General features: G+C 43.3%; 1 protein-coding gene across 18 annotated transcripts in view; it reads right to left on the reverse strand.

Annotated features, from left to right (window-relative positions):
* Positions 1 to 20,458, reverse strand: part of HSPG2 (heparan sulfate proteoglycan 2) — a 903,404-nt gene that overhangs the window by 63,746 nt on the left and 819,200 nt on the right. For all 18 annotated transcript variants that reach the window (XM_085608925.1, XM_085608919.1, XM_085608917.1 and 15 more), the window contains 4 exons: positions 16,984 to 17,068; positions 11,001 to 11,145; positions 4,659 to 4,758; positions 2,820 to 2,929 (listed from right to left, as the gene is read on the reverse strand). In XM_085608925.1, the coding sequence (XP_085465051.1) occupies positions 2,820 to 2,929; positions 4,659 to 4,758; positions 11,001 to 11,145; positions 16,984 to 17,068 (440 nt within the window). The remainder of the gene's footprint in view (positions 1 to 2,819; positions 2,930 to 4,658; positions 4,759 to 11,000; positions 11,146 to 16,983; positions 17,069 to 20,458) is intronic.

The following is a 20,458-nucleotide window of genomic DNA, read 5'->3' on the forward strand; positions in this document are numbered from 1 at the left end:
ACATGGTAATACCAGTCACAGTTCTACATGGTAATAACAGTCTATTTTTTGCTCTGTTGAGATATTCTTCACTTCTTGTTCACACTTTGGGAAGGACCTACACTTCGCTTTGCAGGGTTCTTTCTCACAGCGTAGTTCTGTCTTTTATGATGGTGTTTTGCACCATCCGCCTTATTTGTATTGTGGATTTTTCATCCTTCGCACACTGGTCCCATACTTTCACAGTTTTTGTTGGTGGCACCGCGTTGTGCCGCGGAAAAGTTTCTGAAAAAGAAAACTTCGCCAGCGCGCCGGGAGGGACTTATATGACCTTGCTGACGTCACGTACGTGGACGACGTCAGGGCGGGGTCGTGTGGCACCGTCCCCCGGCACGCAGAGGTGCTAGAATTTTCCGGATCCAGTCTGACGCCTGGGAATATTCTAAGTTAAGGAATCTGCGGCTAGACAACGTCTCTACCAGATACATCGTTACCGAAGGTAGGTAACTCGTACGTTAATCTCTCAAGCTGCGGTATCAGCAGCATCTAAGGCACATGTAATAGAGGAATTAGAGATAAGCTATCCTTCTATTAAATCCTGTGCTTTAGTTTGGTGCTCATCTGGGAGATATTCGAGCAATTGCTCTATTTAGTCTCAGTGCGCTCTATCATACCTGGCTAAGAGGGCCTAGGTGTTGGCACACATCTAGTCAGACTCTCCCTATGCTCTATGCATGCCTAAAGCATGATGAGACATGCCAATGACCTCTTCAAGGACCCTGTTTGTGCTTGTTTTCTGACTCCCAGAATAGATGAGGAGTATAAGCCTCCTCCGTCTGTTCCAGCCTTCATTAAGGGGCAGTGACCTCTAGACACCCTTTTTGTCTCTAATGCCCTTAAACGGTCTAATTCAAAAACCTCTGGGGATGCCCCTCCACCGGACAAGGAGTCAAAATTAATAGATGCCTCTGGCAAACGAATAACTGCCCAGGCGGCAAATCATTGGCGCATTGCCAACACCTAGGCCCTCTTAGCCAGGTATGATAGAGCGCACTGAGACTAAATGGAGCAATTGCTCGAATATCTCCCAGCTCTGTTTCACACTTCCATTGTTATGAGGAAAGATACCTTCTTCAAGTACATTGCTGTACTTTCTGTAAGGAAGATACCTTTTTACAGTACATTGCAGTTCTTTCTGTGCTCCATCCTTGTTGGAAGGTACAGTTCTACATGGTAATACCAGTCACAGTTCTACATGGTAATAACAGTCTATTTTTTGCTCTGTTGAGATATTCTTCACTTCTTGTTCACACTTTGGGAAGGACCTACGCTTCGCTTTGCAGGGTTCTTTCTCACAGCGTAGTTCTGTCTTTTATGATGGTGTTTTGCACCATCCGCCTTATTTGTTTTGCAGATTTTTCATCCTTCGCACACTGTTCCCATACTTTCACAGTTTTTGTTGGTGGCACCGAAGGTTTCTATTCCATGACTGACTCGACCCAAAGCCAGAAGGCTTGACGATGTGTTTCAGTGCCAAGCCAGGAAGCGGGGCGTTGGAAACATGGTCTCGGAGCTCACCTTGACCCGGAGGTGGAACCAAAGCCTTTAGCTTAGTTTCAGTTGTATTTCGGGACAAGGAGTATTCGGTACTCACAGGACCTTGATCCTGCAGTATGTCCTCTTCCATCTCCAAACCCGATTCCGGTACGGATAAGGGCTGCTCTTTCTGTTCCTCTTCGGCTCCTTGTGCATCGAATCCTCTTGCTCTGATCCTTCACCGAAGATGTCCGGCGTATATTTGATGGTCTGGCTTTGCATTTCACCACATCGAGCCAGACTATCGCAGAGAGTTTCTTGGATCGAAACGATCTGCACAGGTCGCAGTCTTGTTCGTTGTGCTTCAGAAATAAGCTCAAGGTGCACACTTTGTGCGAGTCGGTGCACAGATATTTTGAGTGGCACAGAGGACAGAATTTAAATGGAGTCTGTTCCATCGACTGCGAGGTGGACCGACGGGGATAGGCCCGACGGCCTTCCACAAGTTTTCCGATTGAAATAGAAATTTTCTTCGACCGATACTATACGCGGAGAGGTGGGATACACGTACAAAATAATACAGACATGGGTATAGTGGATTGCGTACCAAGGGGAACCCAAAGAACAGTTTTGAACCGCAGCATAGCAATACACGTCTGAACCCGATGGCGGAAAAAAACAATCTAACAATAGAGTCAATACCCATGCGCACTATCGCCGAAAGGAGGAGTCACCTAACTTCGGGACTGGAAAGACTTCTTCGAAGAAAAACAACTTGCAAACATTCAGACACAACAATAGATGGTAGGAGTTTACGAAGCATGTGATCTACAGCTCACATGCCTCAAACCATTTGTTTCTTGACTTGGAAAATAGCCCAATGGTTTATGGTTCAAACATTTTCTAAATTGGAATTGTCAATAGGCTATGTACTATGCAGAAATCAGTGGTTCTGAACACTGTTTACAGTAAAGCAGCCTTCAGACATTCTATATTCAGGAGTAAACTTCAAAGTAAAATGATTTCATCAATCAAGTCAAACTTCAAATCTAGACTAAAAACTTTGGAGGGTGTAGATAAATACATCACTTGGGGAGAAAACACCACACTCCTTTTTTTTTTTTTAAAGAACCTCTGCTCCTGAACTGGCACGGTACAATTGCAAAACACTTTGTCTGTCCCGGTTTCATGGCAATGTGATATAGAGCCTAAGTGTATAATGTACCTCACACTAACATTTTTTATGCTTATCTCCTCAAAGCTTGTGCTGCTTTGCTAAATCCTAGTACAAAAAAGTCACTCACCTGACATGGCCGGTCTTTACACGTTGGACAGTTAGAAATCCCTTGTGTGGTAAGATCAAAGTCCTTAAAAATTACTTCTTCTCCTTGAATTATTAACTGACCAACACAACCTTGAGGGAAAAAATATGGAAATGGAGTGAGCAATGCACTTAGACTCCAAGGTACAGTGTCAGTATTGCTTGCTAAATTTTACCTAGTGCACCTTGTTATGTCAGCACTTAGCAGAAAGATACGGTTATATGCAGACCAAAAAAGTGACCAGAGGAAATCATCCAGATAGAATAATTGAATAACTGTCGGGAATGCAGTTACCGAATGTGTCCTTCACATGGTGAACATCCATGCAAATGGAATGACTGGGGATGCTCAATAAAAGCTATTGCTATAATAAAATACTGGTATTATTGTTTAATAGTTAATTTCAGTTTAAAAAAACCACACACTTTTTACATAAAAACTGAGTGATAAAGATTCAACATTTCTATTATACACAATTCATCAAAATCTTCCCAGGATTTGCAAACTCATCTTATAGAAAACTACACATTTGCTGTGTCATTCCAATACCAGACCGCCCACATGCATCTGTTTCACATTTTCACACGGCCCAGTATTATGAAATTAAGCCTGAGCACAGTTGTTTGCTTTGTCACCTATTAGGTAGGTAAACAATTCCTTTCCAGGAAAACAGCATACTGTGTGCATGATCATTTTGAGCATACGTCTTCCTAGGCCACTTAGTATGCACCTTATGTTTATTCATGCTTTTAAAGTAGACAAAATATACTGTTGTAGTAAGAAAGAAAAGCAAAATCACACTCTAAAGCACAAACGTATTAACTACAAAAGGATAGAAGACTTGGTTTATAATACTTGCTGCTAAAGCCCTAGAAATCAGAAGTCAGCTAAAAACAACCTCAGCTGCTCATGCTACTTTTAAAAACGCAACAAAGTTGTTGGCATGTTATGACGGAAACCATGTTGAGGCAAAATGGAACTCCAGCTGGGTTACAAACTGGAACCATGTTGGTGAGATGGAAACATCTAAGCCATCAATGGAGTATTTGCTAGAGTGGAGCCACAAAAAGCCACTATAGGTTATAGCAGGCTTCACTTTGGCTTTATGTGTTTAATAGTAGTGTAGTTTAGACATTAGCATTCTTACCTTCAGCTCAGCCAGCATATCGCACTAGTGAATGACTCACACTGCAGGACTTTATTTTTTCTTAAATGCATTCAAATAAATAAAGTTAGCAAATCTGGCCCTCATTTCTGGAGACCCGGGAGAGCACCAGAATATTTGACTGTGGTAAGGTGGGCTGGCAGTGAGTTAAGGCTGAGGGGTTGGGAAGGAGTAGGGAGTGGAGGTTGGGAGTTTCAAAGAGCAAACTATAGATGCCCGCAGCTTACTGCTTGTTCCAACACTAATATAAGGAGACACAACCTTTGAAAAGACTGCGGGAGGTGAAGTGGCTGCTTCATCTGAAAAGTTTAAATCTAGCAGAGAAACAAGAAAGTCATTTGTACGTGCAGATGAGAAACTAGAAGATCTGTGTATTTGGGGTCAAATGCAAATGGGTTTTGCTGCACTTTTTAATACAGTACCAACATCAGATGGATAATACTTCTAATTATTAAAATGGAGTATTGTTCCTTATGGGTTCATAGCAACTAAATGAGATAAAGAAAGGAAAGAATGAATGTCTCATCCAATGGCATAGTCTTACAATACTGATTATCAGGGAAAGGGATTTGTTGTATTTGTTATACTTAATAGAATCATAACAATTGCTTAACAACGTTTGCAGAGATGGGTTGTGTTGACATCACTATTCTTACCAACAAATCCACTCTTGAGGCCAGTTTTGGCAACCATTTCATAATCTGGGTATCCTCCAAGATACAACTTCTCATTTAGGTCCAGTCCTTGAAATTTACCCTAAATGTTGATAAACAAAGATGAATCAGTTAGTTTAGACGTGGTGTCACTGAATGATACTTACCCTATAGTTTTCTATTTTTATCCACAGCCTAATTGTGCCTTGGTGTCAAGGGTAACAAAAAACGAAAAAAGCTGAGGCAGGTCCTAGCTCCTGAAGAGCATTTCCGGAGAAGCCTGTTCAGCTGCTTTGGATGGCAGTCCCCTAACATGTCTGCCTCACCCACATCTGCGAGGAGGGGTAACCCTTAGTTACTGATTACACACTAGTTTCTGGTCACTCGTGGAACCCCGATGTTGCTCCAAAATTAGATCAAGACCTGAGAGTGACCAGAATCTTATGAATTTGCCCCTGGATTGTCTTGGTGTTACTCCTGCCAATGCAACTAGTTTGGTCCAGAGAGAGGAGACGGACACAAATTATGACAGAAATTGCTGGAGAAACACAGTTTTAAAAGGTCTGATCTGCAGGGTGATTGTTACTGGGCTTCTCAGTGTGCCTAGATTTGCAAGCAAGAGATGAGGTGTTCTGCAATTTTTAAGCTTAATCAGGACCACTGGAATGATGCGCTTGTGCAGCGATTTTCGCACAATTATAGATTTGGCGCATTGGCCACATAATAAATCATCTGCCTCATAATCTGCAGATTTTAACAAAAAACTATTTTGGTTCTAGTTCAAACGGTTTAAAAGTTACCAAAAATGTAGCAACGCGTGCTGCTGTGCAGTGAAAGGCCATTTGCATAGCTGGGCAGGTCATCTTTGTGTTCCTCATTACTATATTTTGGTCTTAAACTGGTACTAATGAGGTGCAATCAAGGCCAGTGTTACCATGTTTAAAAATGATGAAATAATGAAGTAATACTATTACAAAATGTGCCGCATTATGCAGCATATTTGCCATTTCAAGCTGCATAATTTACTCAACTGCCGCAAAATGTGGCCATCTCGTGCTGTATAATCCCAGTGGACCTGGCTATAATTCTTGTATATCTGACTATCTATGGACCTGTCTGACACTTAAGCATGCCCTAATTGATGAACATAGTTTAATAAATCTTGAAGCAAAGCCAAACTAAACACAAGCTTTCTGCTGCCGCCAAGACTTTTCCATGGAATCAAGCTGTTGGTTGGAGGAAGATGAACATATTACAAAATAATTTAAAGAGTGGACAAAATGGTCTGTACAAGATTTCCTAGGTTTGAGCTATAGCATGTGTGGAACAACAATGCTGGGTAGATGCTGTGGAGATCAATTACAGGACCCAACTAGTTCCAATTGGATCAGGCCCTGCTGGTTGCAATTCCCACTAATCAGTGGCTTGCACACTTATATGGGGAGCAGCAAACAAGTGACACTTAATAAACACCAGTTCAAGTTATAACTTTTACTTCACCCTTGATGAGATTAGGAAAGCCATTAAAGCCCGACCCAGGATCCCGAATCCCACCCCAAATGGGGCTCCCATGGACATTTATGAGACCTCTGGAAATCTTTGAGACACTGCTGACCAGAGTTTTAAATGCCACTTGTGGGACGTTTTATTTTCCAGTGAACAGGGGTTCTTCCATCACATCCCCATCTTTAAGAAGAGGGTTAGACAAAATCCTTTATGTTATCAACATCTCTCTTTCATTGTCTCCACTCATACTCTTGGAGGAGGTTTTGCCAAGTAGACTGCGAGACTGGGCTGCTTACCCAATAATTCAGACAGGTTTTCAATTTGGCTTTTGGAAGAGAGTTGGAGCCGCGTTTTAACTTACTTACATGTTGTCTACTAGTATCCCCTGCAATAAAGCCCACCCTCAACTGACATTTATGGGCCGGTCCTCATCGACTGATTTTGTGAACTAGTCCAAACTATATACAATTTTTAACTCCTTAGGGCTGCACAAAGATACAGTATCTTTTAGCTGCCCTGCATAAAACAGATTTGACTGAATGACTGATTTGCAATTTCTAAAGGGCAGGGTTACCCAGCATCGGTTGTCCCTGCGAACCCTAAAGGTCTACATAAAGGATAGGAGAACGGATCTAAAATTTAAATAGGTGAGTTTTAAGATGCTTGGAAAGGAAAGAGGAGACGAAACAATTAGAAGGGAAGCGGTTTCTGGACCTGGATTGCAGTATGCTAGGGCTTCAGTTAAGTATGGAACGGGGGGCTGGAGGTTGAGCCCATCCTCTTTTAGCGCTGATAGTTGGATCAGGCTGGGATGCAGTTTAGCGCGTTTCCTGTTTTACCCACAATTAGGGAGCAGTGCAGTGTCTTGGGGGCAAGCGATTTGAGACAAACACTGCTTTGATTCTGGGAGGAGACGCTTCATGACTCCACAACCTGCCCATATTTGTCACATGTCTGCTACTCTTCACAAATATAACAGAAGTTTTCAGAGGAAGAGTGGCAGAGAGTTGTATATAAAAAAAAGGCTAGATATAATAAGTACACGTGTGTGGCAATGGCAGAAATAGGAAACAACCACTCACAGATGATATCTTTGGCATACTGTGTGCACGTCTTGATCGATGAGAAGTCTCACAATCTTTGAGGAACATGGTAAGTACAACGGACTAGATTGGTACAACTTTTCACAGACAGCAGACTGAACCAAAAAAAAAAAAAAAAAAGAATCCAAAAGTCAATAGCCAAAAGATACAGCTAGTGTCATAAGGAGACCGATCCACGAGACAGAAATTCAAATGAGCTTTGAAATGGAAAACCAGAACCACAATCAGGATAGTGTGTGCGCCACCTTCACGTGTCTCACAGCAGTAAACATCTGCCCTCTTTGAACTGCAACCATGAGCATGTTTGCTATGGATTGGTGACCATTATTTTGTAAGAGCATGCTGCATTTGTTTTTACGGAGATTCTGCTCAATAACTGAAATGCGTGATTAGAGTGAAGAGAAAAAATATTAGATGGTGCACATTCAAATAAACTGAACGCTTAGAACCCAAGGTATGCCGTGGATACATTTGTAATGATCAAAAAGAGCTGTTGATAAACTTGGAGGGCATAGGGGCTGAAAGGCAGTGATCGGATTTCTTTCACATTAAAAGCTTGCAAATTTGCCAAAAAGAGTATAAAGAAAAAAAACATTTCTGGATCTTTGAGAGTGCTGCTTTGCACTTGTTTAGCCTCCTGCTGACCTGTATTATTGGCTGCCTATAGGGGTTTCACTATTGAGGGACCGCCATTTTGACGGTTAGCGGTCTAGTCTTCCTAGCTCAGGACCCATAAATCCTCACGCTGACGTGACCGCGCAGCGGACGCGCCACCGGCGCGCCGAACACGCGCCTAAGGCAAGCCCGTCTGCGCCCGTCCGCGCTCGGTCCGGGTTTAAGGCATCCCCCCCTGGTCCGTCTGCCCCCAATATAGTAACATACTCAAGGGAACAGCTCTTGAGATGTTCTTATGAACGTGCAAGCCCATATTGCCTTAGAATCATTCCCCATCTGATGGAGGAAGCACAGGATATATCTTGTCCCGAGTGTTCTTTCTCCCTGTCTAACAACTTGGAGTCCCGCAGCTCCCCACAGGTTAACATAAAGACCACTCCTGTCGTTCTGCCATCCATCAAATGTCTTCTGTTGAACGCCAGGTCGTTAATCAAACAATGTCGAATGTGCATTATTTATGGAAGAAAACAATATTAAATTAGCGATGATAACAGAATCTTGGTCCCATGAAGCCTCAGGGCCTGACCTGCTTAAAGCCACCCCCCCTGGCTTTCTTTGTTTCACCCAAGACAGACGTTCCGGAAGAGGTGGTGGATTAGCAGTCCTGTATCATGACTCTCTAAGACCTAGCTTTACTAATGCTTCAAATCCAACTTGTGAAGAGCTGTTGATTAACATTTAAATCTCAAATTATGAGACCTTTAACTGCGTCCTTCTTTATCGTCCTCCTGGGCCCAGAGGTGCGTTCCTAGACTCTTTGGGTTCCTTTTTAGAAGAGGGACTGTGTAATATGAATTTCACTGTTATGGGTGATTTCAATTTTCACCTTGAAGATCTGAATGATCCTGACAACTTAAAACTTCACCAAATACTGAGCGGAGGCGAACTCAAACAGCTGGTTGAAGACTCCACTCACTCTGCAGGCCACACCTTGGATGGTATTTTTTTTCTAACCATCCCAATCCGGTTTATTTAAAATCATTACCTCTTACTTGGACCGATCATACAGCCATTCAGCCATTTTATTCGAACTCAAACAACCTCATCCCAAAAACCACAAAACGCTGGATAGAGTTATTCTAAAATCTAGGTGTTGGAAAAACATCGATCATCTCGCCCTAAGTAATCTTTTACAAGGCTCACTGCTTGCTCCTATAAATGATATTGACGAGGCAGCAACCGTCTACACAGACTGGGTGGACTCGGCCTACAGGAAATTAGTGCCAGACAAATTGTGTATTACCAAGCGGGTACATCCTACTGCGCCATGGTACTCAGAGCTTAAAAAAGCAAAAGCTAGAATGTAAAAAATCGGAACGACTATGGAGAAAAGAGTATAGTAATATCAGCAGGGAGGCCTACAAGATAGCTTTGGCCAAATATAAGAAATTATTATTTAAAACAAAAAAGCACTATTACGGGAAACAGATTAGAGGTGCCAGCTCTTCCTCTAAAGAGCTTTTTAGAACTATCTCTCAGTTAACGACCCTTGCTAGTCCTAAAATTTAAAGTACCATAGAACTTTGTGAATCTCTGGCTGCTTTCTTTTTACAAAAGGTCGAAAATATTTTCTCGTCCTTTACATTTACACCCACACCATCTGATCAGGATGTGCTGTCAGGACGTCAAGAGCATAACGGATCCTGTCTTACTCTTGACCATTTTATACCTCTTGAACAGCCGGGAGTCATAAAACTCCTCTCGGAGATTCGCTCTGGGTCTCCGTTGGATCCTTGCCCAGCCTCGGTTTTGAGGCTGGTCCCGGATATTATCTCTGAACTTCTTTCTTTCAGAAAGGGGCTACAAACCTGGCTTTTTTCATAAAAATCTTTTTCCTACTGTTTTACTCAGCTTGTTGGGCAGATAGCGCACAGCGCCAGGACACCTCAGGGTAACAGTGCGCTTTAGAAATCTTGTTAACATAACATCACTTTTTAGGTAGAAAAAAAACTATTTATGTAAATGAACAAAGTATTTCCGCTCCTCGCTGTGGGTTACCACTCTCTGATGTGGTATCTTCTCACAGCCACTGAATAGTGGCAGATCTCTGCAGTTCAAACTGGTTTAGTGTGGCTCTTTGATTGAAGAATATCCTAAACTACAAGAATGTAGGTCAGGTCTGTTCATACCTAGTATTCAAACTACCCACCTCTGTAACCTGTCTGGCCTGACAGTGAAGAGTCTTAAACATACTACTGGCATGGGCAAACAGGGACCATATGGAGTCAAAATGTCCAGCACCAGACTATGGCTTCTTGAGCACCTCTGTCAGAGGAAGTGAGAAGTCTAAGATACTTATTAGACAACTAACCGTCACTAGTAAAAATAAATTAACAATATCTACTGGTGATATAACTGAATAGTCTGTTGTCGTCCAACATTAGGTGTTAGCTCAGAGGCTACAGCTGTGCTGTTGCCTCAGTTTTGGCAGCTATGTGGGATAAAGGCACTGTCTTGATGGTTGGTCTTCATAACACAATGTAAATCGTGGCTGTGTGCCTGGGCTTGGGAGCTGGGACGTATTGCCACACCTATTGCATTTTGAGACCTTATTTTGACTGCCTGCAAGTGTTAGAATACAATTTAAAGTCCGCTGGATAGTACATTATAAGGTGCTTTGTGATTAATAATGTCCTGCAGAAAGGTGGATTTATTAAACTCCATCATCGAAAGAGAGTTCTGCTTTCTGAAATGCATCGCATGCCGATGGTACCTCATTTTGAAAGTTTAAACATTTTTGTAACCTGTAAAAGTGGGCACTGCTAGAACATCAAGCAACAGGATGAAACAAATTTGTAAAATAGTCCTTGACGGTAGTGTCTACATATCAGTTGACCAGGAACAGGCTGAAAACAACACTGCATTAATAGGGCTGTATAACAGACCGACATGGCCACATTCCTCATAGTGTATGACAAAGGACCACTCATCTAGACAACAGAATGTGAGAAACAAATTGAAATACACCGGCTCTTGCATAACTCTGTCCTTTTGTAAATACACAGCATGTATCTGGAGATGCTCTGAAGGCCTGAATGAGCTTAGTCACTGAGGTACTTACCTGAGAGGTTCCATTTACGGGTGGGTAGTTATCCACTGACAGTGCACCCTGGGTCAGGTCTCGGAAAAGGGTCACTGTATGGAATTCTCCTATCTTGAGAGGTGTGGGGTAACGTATTGTTGCCATTCCAGAGCCAGCATCGAACCTGAAATATAGACAAGCAGCATAGGCGTTGGCAATGGTGCTGCTATTGCTCATGTGATGTAAAGGAAGATAAGAATCAAGCAACACGGTAACGAAAGGAAGGGCACGGAGGTGGAATGTGGAGGATAACAAGGGAAGCAAGCAAAAGTTATATTAGAAGAAGGCAGAAAGCAGCGACTGGGAGCAAGGGAGACTGAGGAAAGAGTAAGGATCCCATTGCTTAACTGATAGATAATGAAATTAGGACAGCTGGAGATAGTAAGAGGTTTAAAAAACTGCAACAAGAAATAGCATTTGCAATGCAATAGGACTCGCATTTTGAGCTATTAGCATTGTAAGTGACAATGCCTTTTATTGACATGTTAAAAACCTGCAATAATAAAAGGGATTGTCATGTACAATACCAATAGGTCAAAGTTTTGAAAATGCGACACCTATTGCATTGCAAATGCTTGTTTAAAAATGTAGTCAAATAGATGATTGCCAAACATAATATTCTGGTCAGGCGGGCCTTACTAACATGTAAAAGTATCCACAAAGTGATTATTAGAAATGGGGTGGCAGGGGTTTTGAGAATATTTGGAGTCCCTTTCCTTTCGACACATACTCCCAGCTTGGATATAAATGACAAAAGTTAGCGATTGCCCATTACAGAGCTGCTACCTGCTGCTCATTTTTTTCAGCACTGTTATCAGCATAATGCTTGTTTTCACCAGAGCCTGGTGCCCCAGCTGTATCACTTGAGGCCCCCCCTAGGGCTCGGCCCTCAGTTTGAAGACCCCTGGCCTGGGCTGAGCTGGCACCAGAGCGCCAGAACAGCATCTCTTGTCACCAGATCACAGGGCGTGCATCTCTGGATGTCATTAGGGCTGGGGTGTGGCTGCATTTTGATTCGCTTATCCTTTGATCTTTCACAGTGGGGGCAGAGCGAGCTGTAAAATCTAATGGGCGTAGCTGTGGGGTGCACTTTTCAGGATAGTGTCAATATGCCGTGGACAAAGACTGTGGAGGAGTGACCCATGACTTCAACTGGCCAGCCATGAACCAACGGTGGCATAGAGGCCCTCAAGACCCTCAAGAGTTGATCCTCTCTCCGTGCTCCACCAGACTGGCCCCCCAAGTCCTCACCTGCAGTCTCTTCCTGCAGGAAAGCAGGAACCACCAGAGCCTTTGGATTGCCGCAACCTGACACCTGAAGACACCACTGCAACTGAGTCCCCCATCCTGAGAAGTGGACCAACGGTGCCCACAGGGTCCTGATACCCTCCACAGCTGAATCCACCTTTGGGTTTGGCCAGACTGGTCCTCCAGTTCCCACCTGCAGACTGTGTTTGAAGGCAACCAAAAACCACAAGTGCCTCTCACAATGCAACCCCGCTGGAGAAAGCACTACTGCACATGAGCCCCCCAGCACGAGTTCCAGTGGATCAATGGTGTCTCTGCGTCCCCTGTGGGTTCACCTTAACTGGCTCCCCCATCCTTACTTGCAGCCTCTTTTGATCCAGACCGTTCCCCATTGATTTAAACGGGGCACCCAAACCTGCACTGCACCCGGACACCACAGAGCCGACAAGGTGACCTGTTAGTGTAGCTTTGGACCTAGCTCCATACTTACCTTAAATCCAGAAGGACAGTTTTGTGAGTCACTGCTAAGTATCCGTATGCAGTACATGTTTCTTTCCCATATGATAACATTACCGCTTTACAGATACAAATGTTAGTATGTTTCTGTATACTGAAAAACCGTGATAACTCACCAAATACAAGTGTATTTCTGTATACTTTCAACACAGTGATATCTCAAAACAAAGCACTTACCCAATTAAGTAGGTCTTGGTGTTAAAAACAAAACATATATATATAAGTATATTTTTTCTAAATTGGTGTGGATCTCCTTTTTGAGTGTGTGAATCATTTATTGACTATGTGTGAACAACAAATGTCTAACACTCCTCTCTGATAAGCCTAAGGCTGCTCGACCACACTACCCTAGATAGAGCACCTTGGGATTACTAGAGCACGCCCCTGTCCACTCATAAGGGATACCTGTACTCTTCACACAGCATACCTCTTTTTGGTATACTATATAAAGAGCCAGCTTCCAACAACCACAATTGATCTGCAAGCAGATCTTTTAGAGACGCCAATATCAATTTCACTAATTCGGTCAGAAGAGGTTATGAACACTTCAATCCATCAATCAATCAGTAGATTTGTGGATAGCTTCTTGTCACCCGTGAGGGCATTCAGAGCTGTCATGGTCCAGTTGATTAGCTGAATAGCCAGGTTTTCAGGGACTTTCGGAAATCTGGAATAGATGGGAAGGTTCTTAGATGAAAGGGTAGCTCGTTCTATGTCTTTGCTGATAGATTGGAGAAGGAGCAACCTCCACATCTGCTACATCGGATGTGGGGAAGTGAGGGTTTTTAGAAAGGGATCCGGAGCAGAGGTGTTTGGTGGGCTGATGGCAGTTCAGGTAGCGGTTTAAGTAGGCGGGTACACAGTTGTATAGGGCCTTGTATGCATGGGTCAGAAGCTTGAACAGGCATCTTTTCTGTACAGGGAGCCAGTGGAGTTCCTTGAGGTAGGGAGTGATGCGAGTTAATCTGAGGAGATCCAGGACGGGTCTGGCTGCGGTGTTCTGTATGGTCTGTAGTCATCGGAAGTGAGCATCAATCCCTGTGTACAGAGCATTGCCGTAGTCCAGTCGGCTGGACGGCCTAGGTGATGGTGCGTCTTGAGCTTTGCGGTAGCCATTTGAATATCTTACAAAGCATGAGGAGGATGAAGAAGCAGGAGGAGGAGGAGACTGAGCTGACCTGTGTAGTCATGGTTAACCTGTTGTCCAGAATGATGTCTGGGTTCCTAGAGTGGTCAGTGGGAGTAGGACAGAGTTCTGAGGGCCATCAGGATGCATCACATGGGGAGCTTTTGTTTCTGAAAATCAGTACCTCTCCGAATTGAGCTTCAGGCAATTTTCCTTCAACCAGTTGGCGACGTCTGTCATGCAGTTCGGGAATTTGGTCTTGGTGGTGTCTTCGGAGAGGCAGAGGATGAGTTCTGTCTTGTTGGCGTAGGATATGATGTTGATTTCCTTGGGTTCAAAGGTGAAGGTGGACTTTTTGCCTTCTCCCTGTGAGGAAAGAGATGATCCGTCTATAAGTGGATCCTTGGATGCTTATGTTGAACAGCCTTGTGATGAGTATCTGGTGAGAGACCATATTAACAGCTGCAGTGAGGTCTAACAGGATCAGACCCAAAGGCCCTTCTTGGTCGAGTAGGGCTTGGATGTAATGGGTAGCCAAAATGAAGACTGTCCCATGCTGTGGTTGCTGCAGAATCCACATTGGGAGGAGTTGAGTAGGAGGATCCATTCCAGATGTGAGGAGAGTTGTTGGCTGATGGTTTTTTCTAATATTTTGGTCAGGAATAGGAGCATGGAGATCGTTTGGTAGTTGCTGAGTTCACTAGGGTCTGCCAATGGTCTCTTTAGTAGGGCGATGACTTCTGCAAGTTTCCAGTCCTTGGGGAAGGTAGCTGTGGCAATTAAGTGGTGAACAAGGTGGTAAGTACGTGAATGATTCTGGATTCGCCTAGATTGAAGATGTGGTGAGAGCATGGGTCAGTGGATTGAGTTCATGGTAGAGGTGGTGCCATGTGGGGTGAGCTGCCTCCATTTGGTTAGTCGGACGTTTGTGGTGGTATTGGGGTCGTAGTGCTGCTTGAGGAAATCAGTGGCCTTAGGCTTGAAGTTTCTGGAGGTGTTGGCCATCTTGTCGTGGAAGACGTTTCACGGTTGTATCGGAGTTCCTGTAAGGGGGTAATGTTTCTTTGCGGTTACTAGAGCTGGATTTGATGAGTGAGGCTAAGTCCTTTTTCTTCGATTCTCTTAACTGTCTGTGGTAAAGATTGAGGGCTGTCTTGAAGGTGTTCTAGTCGGTCGTGTCCTCGCTGGTGCGCCATCTCCTTTCCAGTTGTTTACAGTGTCGTTTAGCAGTTCTAAGGTCTTCAGTGTCCCAGCTAGCCTGCTTGGTGAACCTTCTGTGGGTGTTTTTGCCGATGGGAGCAATACTATCCACACAGTTGGTGATCCAATTGGTGAAGTTTGACATTCTGGTCTAGGTTATAGGAGCAGGTGAGCGTAGGTGGTCTTGAGGACGTTGATCCAAGGGTACTTTGAGACTTTTCTTAAGCTGCAGTGGAGGGGGGGGGGGGTGTTTGGCAGACTGGGGGACGAGGTCCGTGAGCTGGTGATGTTTAAGTGGACGATGGAGTGCTCGGTCCAGGTGAGTTCCGTGGGGTGTCTGTACCTGATGCGGTTTGTGGAGGTGAAGACTTTGTCTAGCGTATGGCATACTGTATGCATGGGGTCATGTACGAGTTGGGTGAGTCCGATGTTGTTCATGCTGTCGAGGAGGATGGGAGTGTTGATGTCATTGTGGTTGTTGATATGGAAGTAACGGTCACTGAGGAAAAGGTAGCTGTCAGTCTAGGAGTGAGGGGGGCGATGGAGTCAGCAATGAAGCTGCAGAAGGTTGGACGTGGTGCTGGAGGACGGTAGGCAAGGGTGCCCCTGATGGTAGTTTTGCAGTCTGTTTGGAGTCAGAAGTTGAGGTGTTCCACAGCTGGGGTGATGTCATTTGTGGTGGTGTATTGGATGAATTCCTGTTGTATGAGGGTGGTCCCTACACCAGGCTTGTTGATGCAGTGGGTGATATTGTATCCTTTGGGTATTGTGGTGGCTATGTTGGGCACAGAGCCAGGTCTCAGTGAGGAAGACGACATTGGTCGGGAGGGTGGAGATGAGGTCACAAACCTTGATGGTGTGTTGACAAGGGCACAAGCGAGTTGGTGTATGTGTTCAGGTGGTGTTTGTGGTGTGTTCTGGGTGGGACTAGTTGGTGGGCTGGTGTGTTTGCTGGGGCAGGTGAAGTGGCAGTGGGTGCAGGTGAAAGGTCCGACTGTGGAGAATAGGTTGGCGCAGTAGCAGTGTTAATTGCAACATCCAGGGTGTAGAGCTAAGCAATGGTGCATCTGCGGGAGCGGGATGGACAGGTGTGGTGGCGCTGGGTATGGCCCAGGCACGGATAGGCACAGACGGGCTTGCCTTCTGTGCGCCCGCTACGCGGCCAAGCTATGGCCTGTATTAAGTAGGTTCTGGAGTGGGCGGAGCTTTTGTTGACCGGAAGATTGGTGAGCGGGAAAACCCAGGCAGAGGCAGTGTTACCAAATCAGGCTGAAACAAGTAGGCGCTGGAGGCCAAAGGGAAGTGGCAAGCTGACTGCCCAGGTGCCTACAAATTTGGTCGCGCTTCAGCCTGCATTAAGTAGGTCCTGGGGTGGGCGGGGCTTCTGTTGGCAGGAAGAACGTTGAGCAAAAAAACCCGGTTGGGAAAATCCAAGCAGTGGTGGTGTCACTGGATCAGGCTGGAGACCACAGGCAAGCTGGGTACCCAGGTGCCTACGTATGATGTCTAATCTCATCAAAAGGCTTAAATCAAATGAGTAACCTTGTAGCCCAACTGACAGGACCAGGGTAAGTAATAAGAGTAATGTACAGTGGTTCTGTGGAATTCCTTCATGCAGGTGTACCAACTTGTCAAAATACTTTCAATGCATAAACAGGCCAACAAATAAAGCAGCCAAAACAATTACAACGAAAAGTGTGAATCTGCGATTCGATGTCAAAATGTAGCAATTTTAAGAGCCACCACTACAATCTACTAGGCAGTATAACAGGGTCAATGCTCAGAACAAGTACTTAAAATGCAAGGCTGTCTATACTTGTTTTTAATTAAAATAAATATTTAAGTGCCTTCTAATATGCTATGGTTTCTTACCTGAGTTCTGGACGGCCTCCCACCAAACCAAAGGAGATGAAATCTCCACCTGTGTTCTTTTTTTGACCATTGTACACCAACATACCTGACAAAAGTAGAAGAGTCAAATTAAAATTAGCAAGCTAGTTTTCTCCAGCTCTCACAGGATTAGAGAACCAGTGCAGACAACCACCTGCTTAAGACAAACGAAAAGTACCAAAAGGACACATCTCAAGCAAGACATGTCCACACACCAAACAGCAGGAGGTATCATAGCAACAGCAGAGCATGGAAGAACATCTATTGCCAAATCCAACTCTATATTTTACTTCTAATGTCCCAGCCTATTTTTTGCTGACAAAGAATTAGAACATAATTTTTCTTTGTCGTGCTGGTTACATTGCGCTCTTGTATCCTTTTGTCAGCATGAAGGTTAACCAAAAATCTGAGGGGAGCCCATATCTTGCATGTCTCATACACTGAACTTGATGGGGATAGTGAACAGTATGATATTAAAATTGTGTTCTTTGACCGTCTGTCACTTGACACTCCATAGACTCAAACAGACAATCCGATTAATATATGTTATCAACAGACACTTATAGAAAATATGGTTTCCTAGATGCTCATTTTAGCATGATTTATTGGCCCAACTTATCAGGTCTTGGATGCACAACCAAGGAATTGAGCCCCAATTTCAATAAAATAAAATAAAAATACATGCATAACTTAGCATATCACAATTAATGATGATCTGTGCTTCATTTCTCTCATTCTATTATAATGTTTATTTACTGGGAACTTAAGGCTTTCACCTCCAATCTCCATCCATCCATCCATCACAAGATAGTTGAAGTATCTTCCTCTACTCAAATCTTAATGCATAAAACTAGGAGGCTAGATAAGTTTCATTCTTCTCCACATGTTATGTTTCAAAAGAATGTATTTGTATTTTTTAGAGAGCGAAAATATACAACATTGAAGGTGGACATTACCAGCTTATAAAATCATTAACTCCATTTCTTCCAGATTTAACTCGCCATCCCACCACCTTTCCCTATTACCCTAAATCTCCTGTTCCCCGCAAATCAATCTACCTACCACCAGCGCCCTCCCCCCCAACACCCCGCCAAGAGTTGATTTAACTAATATGAATGTCTGGGCAGATTGCAATGCATGGCTTACACCAATTTATTGCTACGAGTCTTCTAAAAGGGGTCTTAGTCTTGGATGCTGAGCCCTCTCAGGCTTTTGAGGCATGTCACTTCAGTGCAACCAAGCGCTAGATAAACCCCAAATGATCTCATTTTCTGAAACAATTTTTGTCTTTTACATACCTCAAGCCAACTTTATGATTTCCAGCAAAGCACAGAGACTCAGCAGCAACATTGCGATGGATGGACAGTAAACCTTGCCCATAATATCGAAATAATTTTTTTTGCTGCAAGTTACAAATGGGAGTTTGTATTGCATAAAATGAAATACAAAGGTACTCCATGTATGGCAGTGCTTCAAGTTGGGTTGGGCATGTGGTTCTAGCACACATTTACTTAATCATGAGGGGCTCCAGAGGCCGCATGAGTCTTTTCTTAATTATTTCTCCTCCTAGAACTCAGGAGGCACTGGACAAGGATGGCCTCTAAGCAGATCATAGCCCACTGAAGAGAGGGAAATGCTGTCTTTGCATCCTTCTCGACAGGTGAAGTTGGGGGGATATCTCAAACCCCTCTTAATGCTTCAGCCAGAGTTTCTTCTGATCTTTAAAGGCTGGCTTCCTGTGCCACTACTGATCTCAGCACCCTCCTCCTCCCCACTGCACTATATTCCAGCTTTCTTAGGATCCTGAAGGTGGCTGAGTCACTGAATCATTGAGGCACGTTATGCCTGATATGGAGCAAAACAGGTAAACAGCTGCTTCCATTTAATGCTATCATTTAGTCACCCACTATCCAGCACATAAACCAAAGGGATAGCTCTGACGTGAAAAACAGATAAGCCCCCAACTGTATAAATAGGGGTGAAAAACAATGTTTAAAGGGTTTATCTGTGTTCTTACAGTTGCTAACAGTTTAAAGACTGAACAGACTTGTCTGCAATTCTCTTATTTCATAGCCTGCTTACGAGCTCTGTCAGCTAATGCGACTAATCCATCCCCAGAGAAAGAAATCACGCATCAGATGGTATGCACATTCTACTGTTTGTTTGCAGCTTGATGCTTTGCGATCCAAAGTGCGGCAGAGTGACGAGCAGAATGTTGCAAGTAGAGCATGCCAACAGTTTTATTGAATGATTAAGTAAGATTTACATCTCTAGCAATGACGACTCTACAGCTTAGATGTCTGTGTAGCTGCATAGATAGTTCTTCTGCCTGAAACCCTGGCCTAGGAGGATTTGGAAGCACCACAAATACATGGTGACTATTCAGCTTATAATACACTGCATACCTTTGGATCTAGATAATTTCAAAATATTAGAACCCTGTAGAGTGTTGGAAATCATGTTTCACACAATATAGGGAATGCTGCACTTTGCTATTAAGTCTTCAGGCAAACACTTCAGAAAGGTTTGGCAGTGGCATTTAGACCTTCTAGACCACTGGAATGTATGCTTTCAATCATTTTACAACCCGTACAAAAATATTCCTTGTGGTTTTTATTCCTGTAACGTTTTATTGCTGTAGCATATTAATAAATGATGTTGCTAACTGTTGCTAAATTGCTGGCTACTGATTCAATACAAGGCTAAGATGCCATGAAGTATATAGCTAAAATGGAATTTTAGAATAAATTGGGATCCACTCGCTATTCTAAGTCCATCCCTGGGTCATCTACTAACAAATTGGAAGGCCTTTTAAAGATCTCAACAAAGAACATGAACATAAAAAAGAATCTCTAGGGAAATGAACATCTGTGCAGTACACAGGGCATGAGTTAGTACTGTAACCACCACAAGGACAATTTTGAGTCAGAGCTATGCTACAATTAAGTAGTAAATTGAAACAAGTATTGGAAATGTGGGGCCAGCTAATAATAGAAGTGCAAATGATTCAATAGGCCAGGATCTCAAAATACTATAAAATGTAATACTGAGAAAAGTGCTGTGAAAGAAAAGAAGCAACATACATGTAGCTGATGAATGGCTTATTGAAATTTATAAAATAGCATCATATGAAAAACTCATTTATAGATTGCAGGACAATGTTGGAACTTGCATCCAAATTTGTAAACCCTTTTATTTGCTAATAAATATTCTATTTCTGGCAATATTTCAGATTTCTAATTAGGAACTACAATAAGGGAATCACTTCCTTTTTCATTTCCTTATTAATTAATTACCATCATTATTTATATTCATGCTGTTGATGTTACCATTAGGGCTGTTGATGCTTTAGCCAGTAACACTGTTATTTGAATTAGGACTCACTGTTCACCTATTGGAAATTGTTGAGTTAGTGGGAATATCTTCACTTGAAATATTATATTAGTATGATATTATC

Source organism: Triturus cristatus, chromosome 1_2 (genome assembly GCF_964204655.1).
Source record: "Triturus cristatus chromosome 1_2, aTriCri1.1, whole genome shotgun sequence".
Taxonomy (NCBI): Eukaryota; Metazoa; Chordata; class Amphibia; order Caudata; family Salamandridae; genus Triturus; species Triturus cristatus.